At 29.5% G+C, this 17,144-nt stretch overlaps 1 protein-coding gene across 1 annotated transcript; it reads right to left on the bottom strand.

Moving 5' to 3' along the window:
- Positions 1-8,109: 8,109 nt before the first annotated feature.
- LOC147810083 (inositol 1,4,5-trisphosphate receptor-like) lies at positions 8,110-15,677 on the bottom strand. The gene is made up of 3 exons (XM_087165159.1): positions 14,279-15,677; positions 13,925-14,020; positions 8,110-8,339 (listed from the first exon to the last, which is right to left on the bottom strand). The coding sequence occupies exons 1-3, from the start codon at positions 14,300-14,302 to the stop codon at positions 8,199-8,201; spliced, it is 261 nt and encodes an 86-aa protein (XP_087021285.1). The 5' UTR covers positions 14,303-15,677; the 3' UTR covers positions 8,110-8,198.
- Positions 15,678-17,144: the final 1,467 nt, after the last annotated feature.

A 17,144-nucleotide genomic window follows, 5' to 3' on the forward strand; every position in this document is an offset into this window, starting at 1 on the left:
GACCCTTGCAGGGTATCGAAGCCAGGACTTCCGGGACCACAAATCACCCTTGCGCACAGCGCTACCAACTGCACCACGATTCACATACCAGCTCCACGTATATTTAGCTTAAAGCATCTCCTCCCGGATAATCAACAAAACTTATTTTGGAACATTGTGGGTCCACTAATTAGTCTATAAAAAATTCCTTCGGTTCAATTGTTTGTTACATTAGACTCTAATTTCAGGCCGAGTTTGAAATTTATAGGTTAATATTAAAGGGAGTAACGGGGTGTGACGTGTGCGTGCCTCCTGATACGACTTTTGTCCTTTTTTCAGCCATTATTCTCTCTTTAACAAAGAAAAATAATTATTTTCATATTTAAAACACTTTATTCACTTAAAAATATTGAGAAAGAAGTTAAAAAAATAACATTAAATAAAATAAATAAATAAATAAAAAATAATCAAAATTTATCAGTTTATTAGCTATTATTCGATATTTCATGAAGGAAAAATAGTTATTTCTATATACAGAACACTTCATTCACGCTAAATTGTCGAAAAGTAGATTAAAAAACATAATGTAAAATAAATAAAAAAAATTTAAAGGCGACCCTTGCAGGGTATCGAAGCCAGGACTTCCGGGACCACAAATCACCCTTGCGCACAGCGCTACCAACTGCACCACGATTCACATACCAGCTCCACGTATATTTAGCTTAAAGCATCTCCTCCCGGATAATCAACAAAACTTATTTTGGAACATTGTGGGTCCACTAATTAGTCTATAAAAAATTCCTTCGGTTCACTTGTTTGTTACATTAGAGTCTAATTTCAGGCCGAGTTTGAAATTTATAATTTAATATTATAGGGAGTAACGGGGTGTGACGTATGCGTGCCTCCTGATACGACTTTTGTCCTTTTTTCAGCCATTATTCGCTCTTTAACAAAGAAAAATAATTCTTTTCATATATAAAACACTTTATTCTCTTAAAAATATTGAGAAGGAAGTTAAAAAAATAACATTAAATAAAATAAATAAAAAATAATCAAAATTTATCAGTTTATTAGCTATTATTCGATATTTCATGAAGGAAAAATAGTTATTTCTAAATACAGAACACTTCATTCCCGCTAAATTGTCGAAAAGTAGATTAAAAAACATAATATAAAATAAATAAAAAAAATTTGAAGTCGACCCTTGCAGGGTATCGAAGCCAGGACTTCCGGGACCACAAATCAGCCTTGCGCACAGCGCTACCAACTGCACCACGATTCACATACCAGCTCCACGTATATTTAGCTTAAAGCATCTCCTCCCGGATAATCAACAAAACTTATTTTGGAACATTGTGGGTCCACTAATTAGTCTATAAAAAATTCCTTCGGTTCACTTGTTTGTTACATTAGACTCTAATTTCAGGCCGAGTTTGAAATTTATAATTTAATATTATAGGGAGTAACGGGGTGTGACGTATGCGTGCCTCCTGATACGACTTTTGTCCTTTTTTCAGCCATTATTCGCTCTTTAACAAAGAAAAATAATTCTTTTCATATATAAAACACTTTATTCTCTTAAAAATATTGAGAAAGAAGTTAAAAAAATAACATTAAATAAAATAATTAAATAAATAAAAAATAATCAAAATTTATCAGTTTATTAGCTATTATTCGATATTTCATGAAGGAAAAATAGTTATTTCTATATACAGAACACTTCATTCACGCTAAATTGTCGAAAAGTAGATTAAAAAACATAATGTAAAATAAATAAAAAAAATTTAAAGGCGACCCTTGCAGGGTATCGAAGCCAGGACTTCCGGGACCACAAATCAGCCTTGCGCACAGCGTTACCAACTGCACCACGATTCACATACCAGCTCCACGTATATTTAGCTTAAAGCATCTCCTCCCGGATAATCAACAAAACTTATTTTGGAACATTGTGGGTCCACTAATTAGTCTATAAAAAATTCCTTCGGTTCACTTGTTTGTTACATTAGACTCTAATTTCAGGCCGAGTTTGAAATTTATAATTTAATATTATAGGGAGTAACGGGGTGTGACGTATGCGTGCCTCCTGATACGACTTTTGTCCTTTTTTCAGCCATTATTCGCTCTTTAACAAAGAAAAATAATTCTTTTCATATATAAAACACTTTATTCTCTTAAAAATATTGAGAAGGAAGTTAAAAAAATAACATTAAATAAAATAAATAAAAAATAATCAAAATTTATCAGTTTATTAGCTATTATTCGATATTTCATGAAGGAAAAATAGTTATTTCTATATACAGAACACTTCATTCACGCTAAATTGTCGAAAAGTAGATTAAAAAACATAATGTAAAATAAATAAAAAAAATTTAAAGGCGACCCTTGCAGGGTATCGAAGCCAGGACTTCCGGGACCACAAATCAGCCATGCGCACAGCGCTACCAACTGCACCACGATTCACATACCAGCTCCACGTATATTTAGCTTAAAGCATCTCCTCCCGGATAATCAACAAAACTTATTTTGGAACATTGTGGGTCCACTAATTAGTCTATAAAAAATTCCTTCGGTTCACTTGTTTGTTACATTAGAGTCTAATTTCAGGCCGAGTTTGAAATTTATAATTTAATATTATAGGGAGTAACGGGGTGTGACGTATGCGTGCCTCCTGATACGACTTTTGTCCTTTTTTCAGCCATTATTCGCTCTTTAACAAAGAAAAATAATTCTTTTCATATATAAAACACTTTATTCTCTTAAAAATATTGAGAAAGAAGTTAAAAAAATAACATTAAATAAAATAATTAAATAAATAAAAAATAATCAAAATTTATCAGTTTATTAGCTATTATTCGATATTTCATGAAGGAAAAATAGTTATTTCTATATACAGAACACTTCATTCACGCTAAATTGCCGAAAAGTAGATTAAAAAACATAATGTAAAATAAATAAAAAAAATTTAAAGGCGACCCTTGCAGGGTATCGAAGCCAGGACTTCCGGGACCACAAATCACCCTTGCGCACAGCGCTACCAACTGCACCACGATTCACATACCAGCTCCACGTATATTTAGCTTAAAGCATCTCCTCCCGGATAATCAACAAAACTTATTTTGGAACATTGTGGGTCCACTAATTAGTCTATAAAAAATTCCTTCGGTTCAATTGTTTGTTACATTAGACTCTAATTTCAGGCCGAGTTTGAAATTTATAGGTTAATATTAAAGGGAGTAACGGGGTGTGACGTGTGCGTGCCTCCTGATACGACTTTTGTCCTTTTTTCAGCCATTATTCTCTCTTTAACAAAGAAAAATAATTATTTTCATATTTAAAACACTTTATTCACTTAAAAATATTGAGAAAGAAGTTAAAAAAATAACATTAAATAAAATAAATAAATAAATAAAAAATAATCAAAATTTATCAGTTTATTAGCTATTATTCGATATTTCATGAAGGAAAAATAGTTATTTCTATATACAGAACACTTCATTCACGCTAAATTGTCGAAAAGTAGATTAAAAAACATAATGTAAAATAAATAAAAAAAATTTAAAGGCGACCCTTGCAGGGTATCGAAGCCAGGACTTCCGGGACCACAAATCACCCTTGCGCACAGCGCTACCAACTGCACCACGATTCACATACCAGCTCCACGTATATTTAGCTTAAAGCATCTCCTCCCGGATAATCAACAAAACTTATTTTGGAACATTGTGGGTCCACTAATTAGTCTATAAAAAATTCCTTCGGTTCAATTGTTTGTTACATTAGACTCTAATTTCAGGCCGAGTTTGAAATTTATAGGTTAATATTAAAGGGAGTAACGGGGTGTGACGTGTGCGTGCCTCCTGATACGACTTTTGTCCTTTTTTCAGCCATTATTCTCTCTTTAACAAAGAAAAATAATTATTTTCATATTTAAAACACTTTATTCACTTAAAAATATTGAGAAAGAAGTTAAAAAAATAACATTAAATAAAATAAATAAATAAATAAAAAATAATCAAAATTTATCAGTTTATTTATTCGATATTTCATGAAGGAAAAATAGTTATTTCTATATACAGAACACTTCATTCACGCTAAATTGTCGAAAAGTAGATTAAAAAATAAATTAAATAAAAAAATTTTAAAGGCGACCCTTGCAGGGTATCGAACCCAGGACTTCCGGGACTACAAATCATCCTTGCCCACAGCGCTACCAACTGCACCACGATTCACATACCAGCCGCGCGAATATTTAGCTTAATATACTGTTTGACAATTTAACGTGAATCAAGTGTTCTGTATATAGAAATAACTATTTTTCCTTTATGAAATAGCGAATAATAGCTAATAAACTTATAAATTTTGGATTGGATTCGAAGTCATTTTTCAATATTAACGCATGGCCCGATATCAGACCTTAATATTGACAAATAATATATTAATTGGACCTCGTATTATATTACCGGGTAATAGTGTACCCTGCCAGATGAAATAATTATAAACCTCTTAGGGGGTACACAATGTGGCCCTGTAGTTTACTATTTACGTATATCTTAAATAGTGTGTTCTAAAGAGCTTTAAAACGAGGAAATTCGAAATTATTTTTCAATATTACCGCAAGGCCCAATATCAGACCTTAATATTGATCCATAATATTTTAATTTGACCACGTATTTAATTGCCGGGTAGTATTGTACCCTACCAGAGGAAATAATTATAGACCTCATAGGGCAGGGGTGGCGAACCTTTTTGCACTAACGTGCCATTTTTTCCAAAAAATTATTTAATGTGATCATAGACGTGCCATCAAATAATTTTGACTTCGTGATTATTGGGAAAGTAATAATACTGAATACCATCAACTCAAAACTCTTTATATACTATGGAAAAAAAGGCATTTTGCAATGTCTCAGTTATACGCATAATTCAACTTAAAGTAACATCAGTGTGACTTCTGTTGTTGCAAATCAGATGACAAATAACTTATATTAGATCGTATGTTAGTTTAAACAGGACTGTTAAATTGTTTTGCTAGTTATTTATTGTTAGTTTTTTTTGGCATTAATTGTTAATTTTTTTGTCAATAATTTTTTTTAAATTTTAATTTATATGTTAATATGCTTCATAGTAAACCTTGTGATGGGTGGCGTGCCCAAAATATTGTATCGCGTGTCATAAATGTCACGCGTGCCATTGGTTCGCCATCCCTGTCATAGGGGGTTCACACAGTGGCTCTTTAATTTCCTATGTATGTATAAATATAATAGTGTGTTGAATAGCGTTTAAATGAAGAAATTCGAAGTCACTATTCTGTATAAAAATATGGTCCTATATCTCCCTCTTATATTAACCTATAATATTCAAATTGGACCACGTATTATATTACCGGGTAATAGTGTACCCTACCAGAGGAAATCATTATAGACGTCATAGAGGGTACACAATGTGGCCCTGTAGTTTACTATGTACGCATATGTATTTGAAGCACGTTTTTTATCGTTTTCTTATATGAAGCATATTTAATAACATATAAAGTTTTTAAATTTTGACTCATCTTTTTTATGATACCTGGGCTCCAGCGGCCCAAATTTAAAAAAAAAGATACTCAGTGAAAATTCTGGGAACCCCTTTAAAGCTATTATTTTACTATTGGGGTAGCTGGGAAAGTAATTTCGGTGTTTTAGAGTGAAATAAACTTTTTTTTTTCCTACACAAAAAATAAAATTAGTCAAATATCTTTCATTCTATTTGACTGACTTTTCTACTATTTCCATGATCCAAAGCTCATAGAACTTCAGGTCCTTATAAGCAAAACTTTTATTTTTATTTTACTAGAAATGTCATTACTGCGCAGAATGGTAATTTTATCACAATTTTATGTGATTTTTATTGATAAAATCTTTAAAATTTAAAAATTTTGTAAAATTCGTAAAAATGGTAATCAAGATATGATAAATGATGTAAATAAATAAATATTAAATGATAGTGGGAGATCGGGTCTACATGGGGGATGCGACAATACCTCCCAATCAAGCTACTATAATTTCGTACCGAGTTAACTCGGGTGGGTCTATATATTGCAAATATTTATTTATTATCCCGACAATACCCGGGCATAGCAGAATTTGTCAGTTTTTACTAGATTGGAATAAAAATCTGCTGTCATTGGAAGATTACAAAGGTTTGTTTATGACTTTTGCTGTTGGATTGCGATACTGCACACGTGCTTTGTGCGATTGTATATACGACGGTTACTAAATTTACGTAGGGACCGAGGGTGTGTGGTATTGGTCCTCGTCAAACTGTGCTGCCGTAAAGTGCTCGACTTCGCGTGCAGGTCGTCGGGCTACCGAAGCGGAGGCGCCACCCCCTCTGCAGAGGATCAAAATTGTAATGGCATGTCTTCGGATCATCCTCCGGGATGTTTCCCAGACCGTCGCCAATAGCCCATTGTGCAGCTCTAGTGCGACGTAAATTACAACAACAAATTTATGTAGGAAAAAAAAGAGTAAAAAAAATAGCGTATCACTTCACTGTTGTTTGGAAAGTATCACTTTGTTTTGTCCCTTGTTTTAAAAACTATCATACGAAGACTAATATTTAACTTATTTCATTTTCTGAGATGACTCAGGATAGTACAGTGATGGTAAATTAAATGTCATCATGAAATGTGCCTCATTTCAGCAAATATTCCTCTATATAAAATGTATTTTTTAAAAAGAAATAATTTTTAAGCAATCTTACTAAGAGCAATTGGAATTTAAGAAAAGAAGATAATTTTATAACCATCATGCTGTTAGTATTATATGATAATAAAGTTCCATCCCAGGAGAAACAAATACATAGGTCCAGCACCACAAAACTGCTGGTTGCCAGCAGCTAAAGCGACGGGTCTAAGTCACTTTCAACTGTACTTATGCTGGCCAGTAGTATTCAACACAGCATTCGTCGTCTAAGAAGCGCAAGATGAGGGATTGCCCGACATTTTCCAGCAGAGGGTAATCAATAATTGAGGGCCAGCAATTTATATGCACTCAGCAGCATCCTTTCAGTCTATTAAGACTTACTAGAAGTCACTGACCTAGTTACAGGGGTAATTAAAACCCTCAAATCCAATTATTTTTATTCAATACAATTCAATTAGCTAAATAAATATCTAGCTATCTAATAACATATTTGAATAAATTATTAATAAATGAACTAAGAAAATATTTTTAGGTAATTCTCTCATTTAAATAGCTTTTTGTAAAGAAAAATATTTTTTACACAGCTCAACCCCTTAGTCCAGAAGATGTGCCCTGCATAATCTATGTTTAACTCCTTAACGATCGGTTAATTTTCATGAAAACGATCATAAAAGTGCCTATTTTCTTGGCTTTTGTATTTATATTAGATTAGTGCTGCAACTAGTTTAAAATAAACTAATTACACTTACTCTACAATTACCTTAAAATTTTCCTGTTACTGCCCCCAGGTGTGTAAAATGAGAAATAAAATGTTTTCCTTGCAAAAGAAATGAATTAGTTTTATTCTTATTGGTGCGTTACTACTGAACACTCCAGCCCGTTAATATCACGGGAGCGAGAAATAGCGGGCAAAATCCTACCCCGTCATTTTCACGGGAGCGAGAAGGAAGGGGTTAAACTTATTAGTACATTTTTAAGCTAGGTAAACATACATAATAGTTTTTCCTTCACTGTGCTATTCTACTTAAAAGCAGAGTAATAAAACTGCTGTCCAGATTTATAGAAATTCTGTATCTCACAAGTAATTGTTCAAGTTTTAACTTGTAGTCAATATATGTATATAAATTACTAAACATAAAATAAATAGATAATAAAGTTAAAAATAGAGTTTTAAAATAAAAGCTGTGCGTTTTTAAGGAATCTAGTGATACTATTGTACCCTATACAGAAACTATATACAACCTACAGCCGATAATATTAAGAAGCTGTCTACAGATGATGATTTAGTGCAGTATTGATCATGAATTCATGTTTTACTGATTATATTTTGTCTTGCAGGAAATTTAGCAAAAAATAAGTGTATTGTACAAAAATGTACTAATATAATCACCTGGTTATCTCATGTAATGAATTGAATGTACACTGAAAGTAGTTAAATACATAATCAACATTGTCTCTAGCATACATTTTATTATACAAAGATATATAAATACAAAGACATATCCATAAACAATACAAATATTACACAAATTTCTATTTCTATTTAATTTTAAAAATAATAAAGACAACAGAGAAATAAATATTTTTGTCAACATAGAATCCCTTGGAATAGCATAGAAGAGTTCTGAAAAACTTCAATATAACAACTGCAACAAACAATGCTTGACATTTTTCAAAATCCTGAAAGAGAAGATATTAAAATAAAAATTATGCAAATCATATATTTTAAGCAACTTGAGTATTTTTGTACAAATGTGCTTTTAAAACTAAAATTTCTATCTTGAAAAGTTTTTGTTTTCATTATTTCATTGATAAATTTTGACTCAACAACAAAATACATATTGTAACACCATGCAAGTATACACCTGCCTTATAATTTAGAAAGATTTTGAACACAAAATTCCTTTTTGAAGGAAATTATTGACTCACGAACCCATTAAGATTGACACCTAGTACAGGAAAAGCTGACTGTTAAATGAAAAGTTATTCAGGGTGTTCACTTTTTTATTTTGTGCACACCTTTTCTCAGAAAATATTTAATTTTCAAAAACATACTGTTTTTTTTCCATTATTTATTTTATGGTGCTCAATTTTATTGCTTTTAATATTTAAAATAATTATGATACTCTAATGTAAATTATTGTTTCAAGGAAAGGCATAGAAGAAAAAGTACTTCTAAATATATTATTACTTACATACATGAATTTATCAATTGTATTTCTTTTTCGGTTTATTTTTATGATTAAATTTGCTATTGGATTCTTTCGACAAAAAAAATGTCAAAATTTACAACATTTTTCATATTAAAACAATAATACGTAATGAAATTGAAACCAATTCAGTAATAAATGAAAAAAGATTGCTCAAAATTTGCTAGTTAAAAAGGCAAATAATTTTCCAATACTGTAACTAATTTATATTTCAACACCCATTATCAAAATGAGAAAAATTTTTAGTTTACGAAAAAAAAATATATGCTAAAAGAAAACCATTGTGCACACTTTAAAAAAAAAAAATTAATTGTTAAACTAGAGATCTTTTTCTATAATTTAAACTAAAAATTATGAGAAAAATAAATATTTAAAGGTACATTTAAAAAAAATAGATATTTATTATATAAAAAATATATATTTATCCCTTAATAAACTTATTGATACCAAAAAGAGAAACTTTGAAAAATTTAACCAGGTGAGAAAAATCCTAACAAAATAAATATTTGTAATGGTATCAAAATCAAACCTATTAACACGATTAATTTTAAAAGTATGTAATTATCATGTACACATTTAATTTTTTACAAGGAATATTAACAGACAGTGTCATCAAAGGGCAGTGAGGAGGGGTGGCCCTTCTCGAGGAAGTACACTACATACTACATGCATTTTCATTTGATACAGAAAAATTAGTTGTCATTTTCTGTAGATTAGTATAGCAGGGGTTCCACATTAACCACTTTCAATATATGCTTTTCGAATTCTAGTAAAGAAAAACTTTGTTATAAGACGCACACATCAAGGGTCACAAAGGAAAAGAAACAATCTAATCTAATGAATAATTCGGAGGAAAACCGGACTGAAAATATTTAAACCTGTTTGATTGCCAGAGGACAGGAAAGTTAAAAAATAATCTTTGAAAACTTCAACATTTCAATGCGCAATTAAATTGGTTCTGTTGTTTTTCATCTTTTTTAACTCATAAGAAAATCGTTAAATTTCTATAACTTTTTTGCTTCCTTCACACTTAAATGTTAGTTTAGTGATTCCTATTGCATTTACATTTTAAACTTCTGTTTCAAGAAAGCTTTTTTTTTGAAAAGGTGTATTTTTGCCAAATAAAAAGATTTTCTACTATTTAAGAATAGATAAATAAGTGAAATGTAGGTGTTATTAACATTATTTTTAGTTACCATAAATTAAAAAACTTTTACGAGGCATTTTACTTGCTTGGAATAAAAAAAATTTCTTATTGCAAAGAATTGTTCTACCAAATAATGTCTTAGAAGGCATTCAATATTGTACAGGTTAGTTTCAAGATGCTTCACATCAGTACTTTGTCATTTATTTTTCTCTCTTTAACCTATATATTTTTAAGCTATGTTAACAATGTAGGTTTTTAAATATGATTGTGTTTGCACAATCAAAATCTTATCGTACTTAATAAAATTAAAAGAAGTATTTCATATACATTAATAAAATTTATAAATATAACACTTTTTTTCATTGAATAGGGGAGAGAACTATTAAAATGAAAATTAATAAACTAATAAATCATGTAGGGATTGGTTTCGACGTTTCAAGAATGGTGTGGTATAGTATGAGCTGCTACTACCTGGCGATTCCATTATAGGCGATCGGTATAGGCTACAATTGATTCGTTTGTGCCGTGCATTAAGAGAAAAACAGCCCGAATACGAGCAAAGACATGACAAAGTTATTCTTCTTCATGACAACGGTTGGCTTCATGTCGCAAATTTTTTTTTGTAAAAGCTCAAGTGGGATATTTTACCACACCCGGCGTATTCGCCAAACATTGCTCCTTCTGATTACTGGTTGCTCCGACGGACGCAGCACGATTTGGCAGGTCACCGGTTCACTTCTTTTGCAGAAATCGAAAGTTGCCTCTTAACTTGGATCGCCTCAAAAGAAGAGAAGAGATAGAATTCGAAAATTGCCTGAGAGGTGGGAAAAAGTAGTAGCCAATGATGGACAATACTTTGATTAATCTGTTCATTAATTTTGTTCTGAAATAAATGGATTTTTAACCACAAAAAAAAGGACTGAATTAATTTGTACTCCCAATACATAACTAATTATTTTATTGAGCAATAAATGCATACTAAAGGCAAATTCTAAGTCCTGTTGTCCCTTGGGTCCTTTCTGTTTTTCTCTTTCATTTGAAAAGAGAAATGAAATTTAAATTTTTTTTTTTTAAAATGTGCAAACATTTCTACGTAATTGTAATGATCTGTATCTCTATTTTCAGGGTGGCCACTCAAATCAGATTTCAAATTTCCCTGATTTTCCCAGGTTTTCCAGATAAAAATCTTAAAATTTCCAGGTTTTTGTTTCTTTTTTCGTGTAAAGTGTAGGATGTGTACAAGAAAAGTGTCGGTATTATAAAATTTTTTATTCAAAATATTATTTTTTTAACATATTATCTTGAAAAAAATAATTTATTTTGACAATTTTCAAGATTTTTTATTTAATTTTTAATGTTTTGGTACAAAATTTTGAATCAAAAATCATTAATGCAACAATTGGAGAGATTTGTTGACAAACATTGCGGTTAGCGATTGTAAAAATATGTGATTGGTTGGTTTGCTGAGAAAAAAATAATTCATAGATTTCTTTGTATGGGAGTAGAAAAGCTTTCAGAAAAAGGGTGCAATATAAAGTCTATTATTATTAAATTATAATCAACTAATTTTTGGAGAATTTCATAAAGTTAAAAATACAAAAACATTTTGTCAAAATAGAAAAAAAAAATACCACCAAAGCATCGGAACAAACTTGAGCCATAAATGGATTCAGCCCAAGAACAGAATTTAAAAACAGAAGCTAATATCCTAATCCCTCTTTCCACATCCACCAGAATCTTTCCTAAATTGAACAGTCCCATAGCGGTCAAAGGTTTCTACATTCGTTTAGCAACCGTGGCAGAATTTTATGTGGCATTCTAGTTTAACAGAGCTGTAATGGAGCAAATTTTGATGCAAGCAAAGTATCGCTAAGTTGATAATATTTCAACTGTTTGGCGATACATTTCCGTTTACAAAAAAGTGGGTATAATGGATGAAATAATTTAAATTAAAAAAATTTGTAAATAATTTAAATTGGTGAAATTAAAAAAATGATAAAAGAAAAAATTTCCAGCTTTTCTTTAAAATTCCCTGATTTTTCCAGGTTTTTATCCAAATTTCCCTGATATTTCCAGGTTTTTTCCAGTATAAAAAAAATTCCCTGATAATTCCAGGTTTTCCAGGTGGGTAGCCACCCTGTCTGTATCTCTATTTTATTAATTTTTTAGCTCCTAATATTTATCCTTTTTTCAAAGTTCTTTTTTTCAAGGGAGGAATCATTTGAAAAGAATGACTGGAGGTAGTTATCTTAAAAATCTTCTACAATTTTTATACATTATTTCATAATAATTAACACAGATACATAAATAACAGAATACAAAAAAGGACAGTTTTCCTTGAAACTTAAATAAGTTCTTCTCTAATTCATTAGAATATTGTGGGCAATCACTGCAAAATAGTACTTGAAATAATTTGGAGATATGATTTCACGCTTAATAGTTTGTAAATACTTAATAATCATTAAAGAAATTCCTGGCTTTTGCTAATAGAAATATTAAATAAACAATTTGGAATGTCTATATCAAAATAGACACATCTAATTAGTAGCGGGACTGAATCGAGAAGAGACTAAAACCGCAATGAGAATGAAATGGAGGAAACAAAATGTCACAAGACTTCAAACTACTAAAAAAAAAAAAAATAGTATTAAAAGATCAAATGCCTTATGATAATTAACCATTAAATTAAACTTTTATTGTTTTGAGGAAGCACTAATTAGTGTTAAGCATAGACTCACTCTTAGAGGCTTGAGGCTGACTCTAAATTTAAGCCGGTTTTATATGTGTTAAAGATTTTATATGTAAGATTAAGTTAAAATTTGTAAAGATATAAGACTAAGTAAAATATGTTTGAGATTAGTATATTGAGATCACTTATTTAAAAATTAGCAAGTAAATAAAAACTATGTCATTAGCCTGAGTATGGAAAATGTTTCCAGACAATGAGTCTCAGCTAGTTGTCAAGCCCAGCTGGGACTCATCTCCAATAAAGATGCATTAGCTTCTTATTATGAAATACTAGAATGTACGCAGATCAAAAAATTATTAATAATTATTACAAATGAAATTATTTATTTTCTATTTAACAAAGATAATGCACATTATGATGAGTTCCGAAATTAATAAATTAGATAGAAGAAATAACTGACAAAAATATAACATTTGTAATCTTTGAAATCTCTGTGACTTATTAATTATCGTTAGAATAAATTTAGAAAGCTTCTCCTAATATAATTTGAAATAATTTAATCTTAAAATTTTTTTCAATTGCTACAAGAATTATACTGACAGAAAAAGAAATTTATGTAATTTTCACAAGCTTCCCACAATTTTCTAGAGCTAGATACAAATTTAAATTTCTGCACTTGATAATTTATTAAAATATCACATTCCATTAAATTACAATAGAAGTATTTTGAATAATTTCAAAGAAGTTCTAATTAAAAAAAAGTACACATAAAATCAAACTCTTAAAAATAACTAAATACTAAAAATAAAAATAAACAGTTAAAATAAAAAATTTAAGCAGGTAGGCTGGTAATAGTAGTAATACTCTTATTCACATAAATATCTCTTCTTCAATTTTTTTTTTTTTTAAATGTAACAGAAGATAAGAAGCCATTAATAAAATGAAGAAATTGAAATTTTCAGCAGTTTACAAAATATTTAATTTATTTTGTTATCAAAGAAAAAAATCTGTAAAAAATAAGTAAAAAATTAAATAAACAAAAAAATGAATACCTAGAAAACAAAGTAATTGGTAATTTGAATTAAAAAATTAAGTTAAAAAATGCTAAATAATATTGCCTTATTTTTAATCCTTTATTTATTAACTTGAATAATGTAAATAAATATTTTAAAAAAAATTTCCTCAGTAAATAGGAAATTTATTTAAAATATTACTTTACCAGTTGCTTTGGACTCATATTATGGAGAATTCGTTCAGCATTTTCACTGTCACCTCTGCCTTCCATTCTTGCCAGCAATAACTTCGATGCATTGTTCTGTGTAAAAGAATACACAATAGGTTACAAAAGTAGCTAACAATTTTTTTAAACCAAATTTAAATCCGTTAGCTTAAATCTAAAACATTGCATATTGGTTTACTTAAAAAAATTTTTTTAATTAAAAAATGGAAAGGTTAACAACAAATTACGAAAACAGCTACAGTTTAGAACCAATTACAGGTTTTATTATTCTAATATTCCATAAGTTTATAAAGAAAAACATTTTTTGTTAGATTAGAAGAAATATACACAAACCTTCAGTTCAAGGACTAAATCCATTCGTTTTCCCCATACTGTAGTAGTAACTACCTGGCTACCACACTGTTTCCTAACCAACCAAGGAACTTAATTTAGAAACTATTAAGGACATTACATTAGGTTGGATTTCAATAAGAACAATCTTACACAGGGTTACCACTCAAATCTGGGAAAAAAATTCCCTGTACATATTATACACAATATATTAAGAGGAAACAACAATTACTGTGCTCTTGTGTGAGCTATATTGGGCTAACTATTTTTATTAGTTTTAATTGCTGGAAAAACAGTGAACATACTTAAATAATGCTTTAGCAAATGAAATAATTTAGTATAGCTGAAATATAAGTGTTAAATATCCCATAGATTACGCTTTGAGGAGTCACCATTTTTTAAAAGACAAAAATAAGAAACAAAATTCCCTGTATTTTCCCAGTTTGTAAAGAAAAAATCAAAATTCCCTGTTATTTTAAGTGATTTTTAAATTCCCTGTATTTTCCTGTGGAGTGGCAACCCTGTTTCAATCAGAGAATGATAAAATCATTTCTCTCCTTTCTTTTGGGATCCTGAACAACAATTATTCGAGTCCTTACAACATAGGATCTAAATAACAGTGAGAAGCATTTCAATTATCGATTTGAGAAACATTTGCTTTTAAACCACTTTAACCAATATTTTAAAAGCTGACATAGTTGTTCAACAGAAACTGGTCAGATTGTTCTAATACAGCCAACTGAAATTCAAATCTTGGCCCTGAGAAGTAGTACAATATTTACATTGCACCAGAGCTGCATAATGGGGGACAGTCTGGGAAACATCACTGAAGATGGTTCAGAAACATGCCATCACAAGTTTGATCCATCTGCCCACAAAGTTTAGCACATTATGGTAGAACAGTTTAATAAGGTCACTTCTCAGGCTGATCAAAGTGGTTACCCACTTGCTCAGTGAAGCTTGACTTTGGTGATGTACAGGAAGTCTTACGGTCAGTTGACTGTGGGATGGCTCTGAGAAGTACATTAACCAATAATTTCAAAAGTAATATTATTCTCACTTAAATTGGTTCAAAATAATTTTTCTTAAACTTAAAGTATTTAATATCAATAAATGGTATATGAACTGATGGAATACTTAAAAGCACAGTCACTCCTTAATACAAATAGAAAATTGCTATCAAGGATATTTTCTTTACAAAATTAATTTAATTTATTCATTTTAAAACTAATTACACTGGATTGAAAACTTTAAAAGAAAAGAGTTAGTTCAGTATTAGAAAAATAAAATTTTCTAATACTGATTTTTGGAGAGGACCAATTTTTACCACACGAGTACACTAAAACAAAAGCAAATACAATGTGTAAAAATAAACAATAAATGTAAAGAAAATAAATCAAAACTATTTACTTGATTTTCATGGCATGGTCCTGGCAATATTCAGTAAGTGTTTCTAAAGTTTGGTTAACTAAAGCAACATTGTGTTCATTAATATATAAACCTAATAATCCAAGGTCTCCTGTAGTACTTCCACATATACAATCAAGGAACATAAGAGTTTCAGATACAACATTGTAACTATTTTTATCAGTTTGGTTTCTCAAGAAATTCTAAAAATAAAAGAAATTAAAGATCTTTAACAAAAGCAGATGGATATTAAATATTGTATTCAATTTTTCAAGTTTTGATTTTAAAAAAAGGAACAGATAAAAACTAAATAGTCATAAGTTATGTAATTAAACATTTAATTAAAAAAATTTAAATAACATTTTTAAAAAAAAAACAATTAAAATAGTGCATAGTTGTCCAAAATAATGTTTTAAATAAAAAATTTTTAGGGGGTAGTTTTTATTTGCAAGATGCAAACAAAAATATTTAAAAAAATATTCATAACTATGCAATGTTTAGCCACTCTTTAAAATTATGATAATAATTAAGGATGTCGATTATAATTTGGAAAAAAAGAGAGAAAACTAATCGGTTTGCACAACACATACATTTTCTTTCTTAGACTTAATTTAATTTATTATATGTTTCTAATTGTTAACAGTCTTAATGAAAATATCGAAATAAATAATAGTAAATAATATCAAAATTAAATTATTAGACCTAGTTATCATTGTGAATCCACACAACTTAACAGAATTAAAAAAAATATATGGTTAAATGTGATGAAAAAAAGTTTGCTTTACATTCAGAAAAATGAAAGATGCTTTAAAACTTACAAAATACAAGAGGTTTCATAATTAGAACACTAGCATGCCATAATAAAGACAATTTTCGATACAAGACTTTGGTTATAATCTCCACAAAATAAATTGTACTATATTTTCAGTTATGTCAATGGCCACAGTTATACCAATTGTGGGTATTGTATACAAATAACCAACACAAGGGTTCAACATAACTAAATGATGACTATGAAAGATGCAAGGAAATCTTTTTAAAAAGTCACAATGCATATAATTATTTGAAGTCTATCACAATATAGTGAGTTGTTTCAGATAAAGAGTGAATAAAAATGCAGTTCTTTACAATATATATTTGAAGATAAATAAGCACACCGCAACCTGTAAATTTAAAATAAGTCAAATATTTAAGATAATTGATTTACTACTTCAACAGCCTTTTTGGATAAAACAAACTTTCTCAATTTCACTTTGAAATTTAACTATAATTACTAAATAAACAAAACTAAACACCACTCAATCTATAGCTACGAAGCTACATCCAAATTTAATGAGCTAAACTTATGTCTCCTGTAAAACATATTAATACTAAATAAGGAGTTAAGGAATATTTTTACTTTGAATTTTTATTTAATTTATCCTTTTTTTCATTAATAATCTGTGCTATGAAAATATGCACT

Source organism: Parasteatoda tepidariorum, chromosome 5 (assembly GCF_982258835.1).
Source record: "Parasteatoda tepidariorum strain Cologne lab strain chromosome 5, Ptep-v5.0, whole genome shotgun sequence".
NCBI classification, from domain to species: domain Eukaryota; kingdom Metazoa; phylum Arthropoda; class Arachnida; order Araneae; family Theridiidae; genus Parasteatoda; species Parasteatoda tepidariorum.

Excerpts from the sequence above, each read along its gene's own strand:
- LOC147810083 (XM_087165159.1), bottom strand. The coding sequence starts at position 14,302 with ATGGATTTAGTCCTTGAACTGAAG. Across the intron at positions 14,021-14,278 it reads ATTTAGTCCTTGAACTGAAG|AACAATGCATCGAAGTTATT; the intron begins GTTTGTGTATAT and ends TCTTTTACACAG. Across the intron at positions 8,340-13,924 it reads ATATGAGTCCAAAGCAACTG|GATTTTGAAAAATGTCAAGC; the intron begins GTAAAGTAATAT and ends CTTCTCTTTCAG.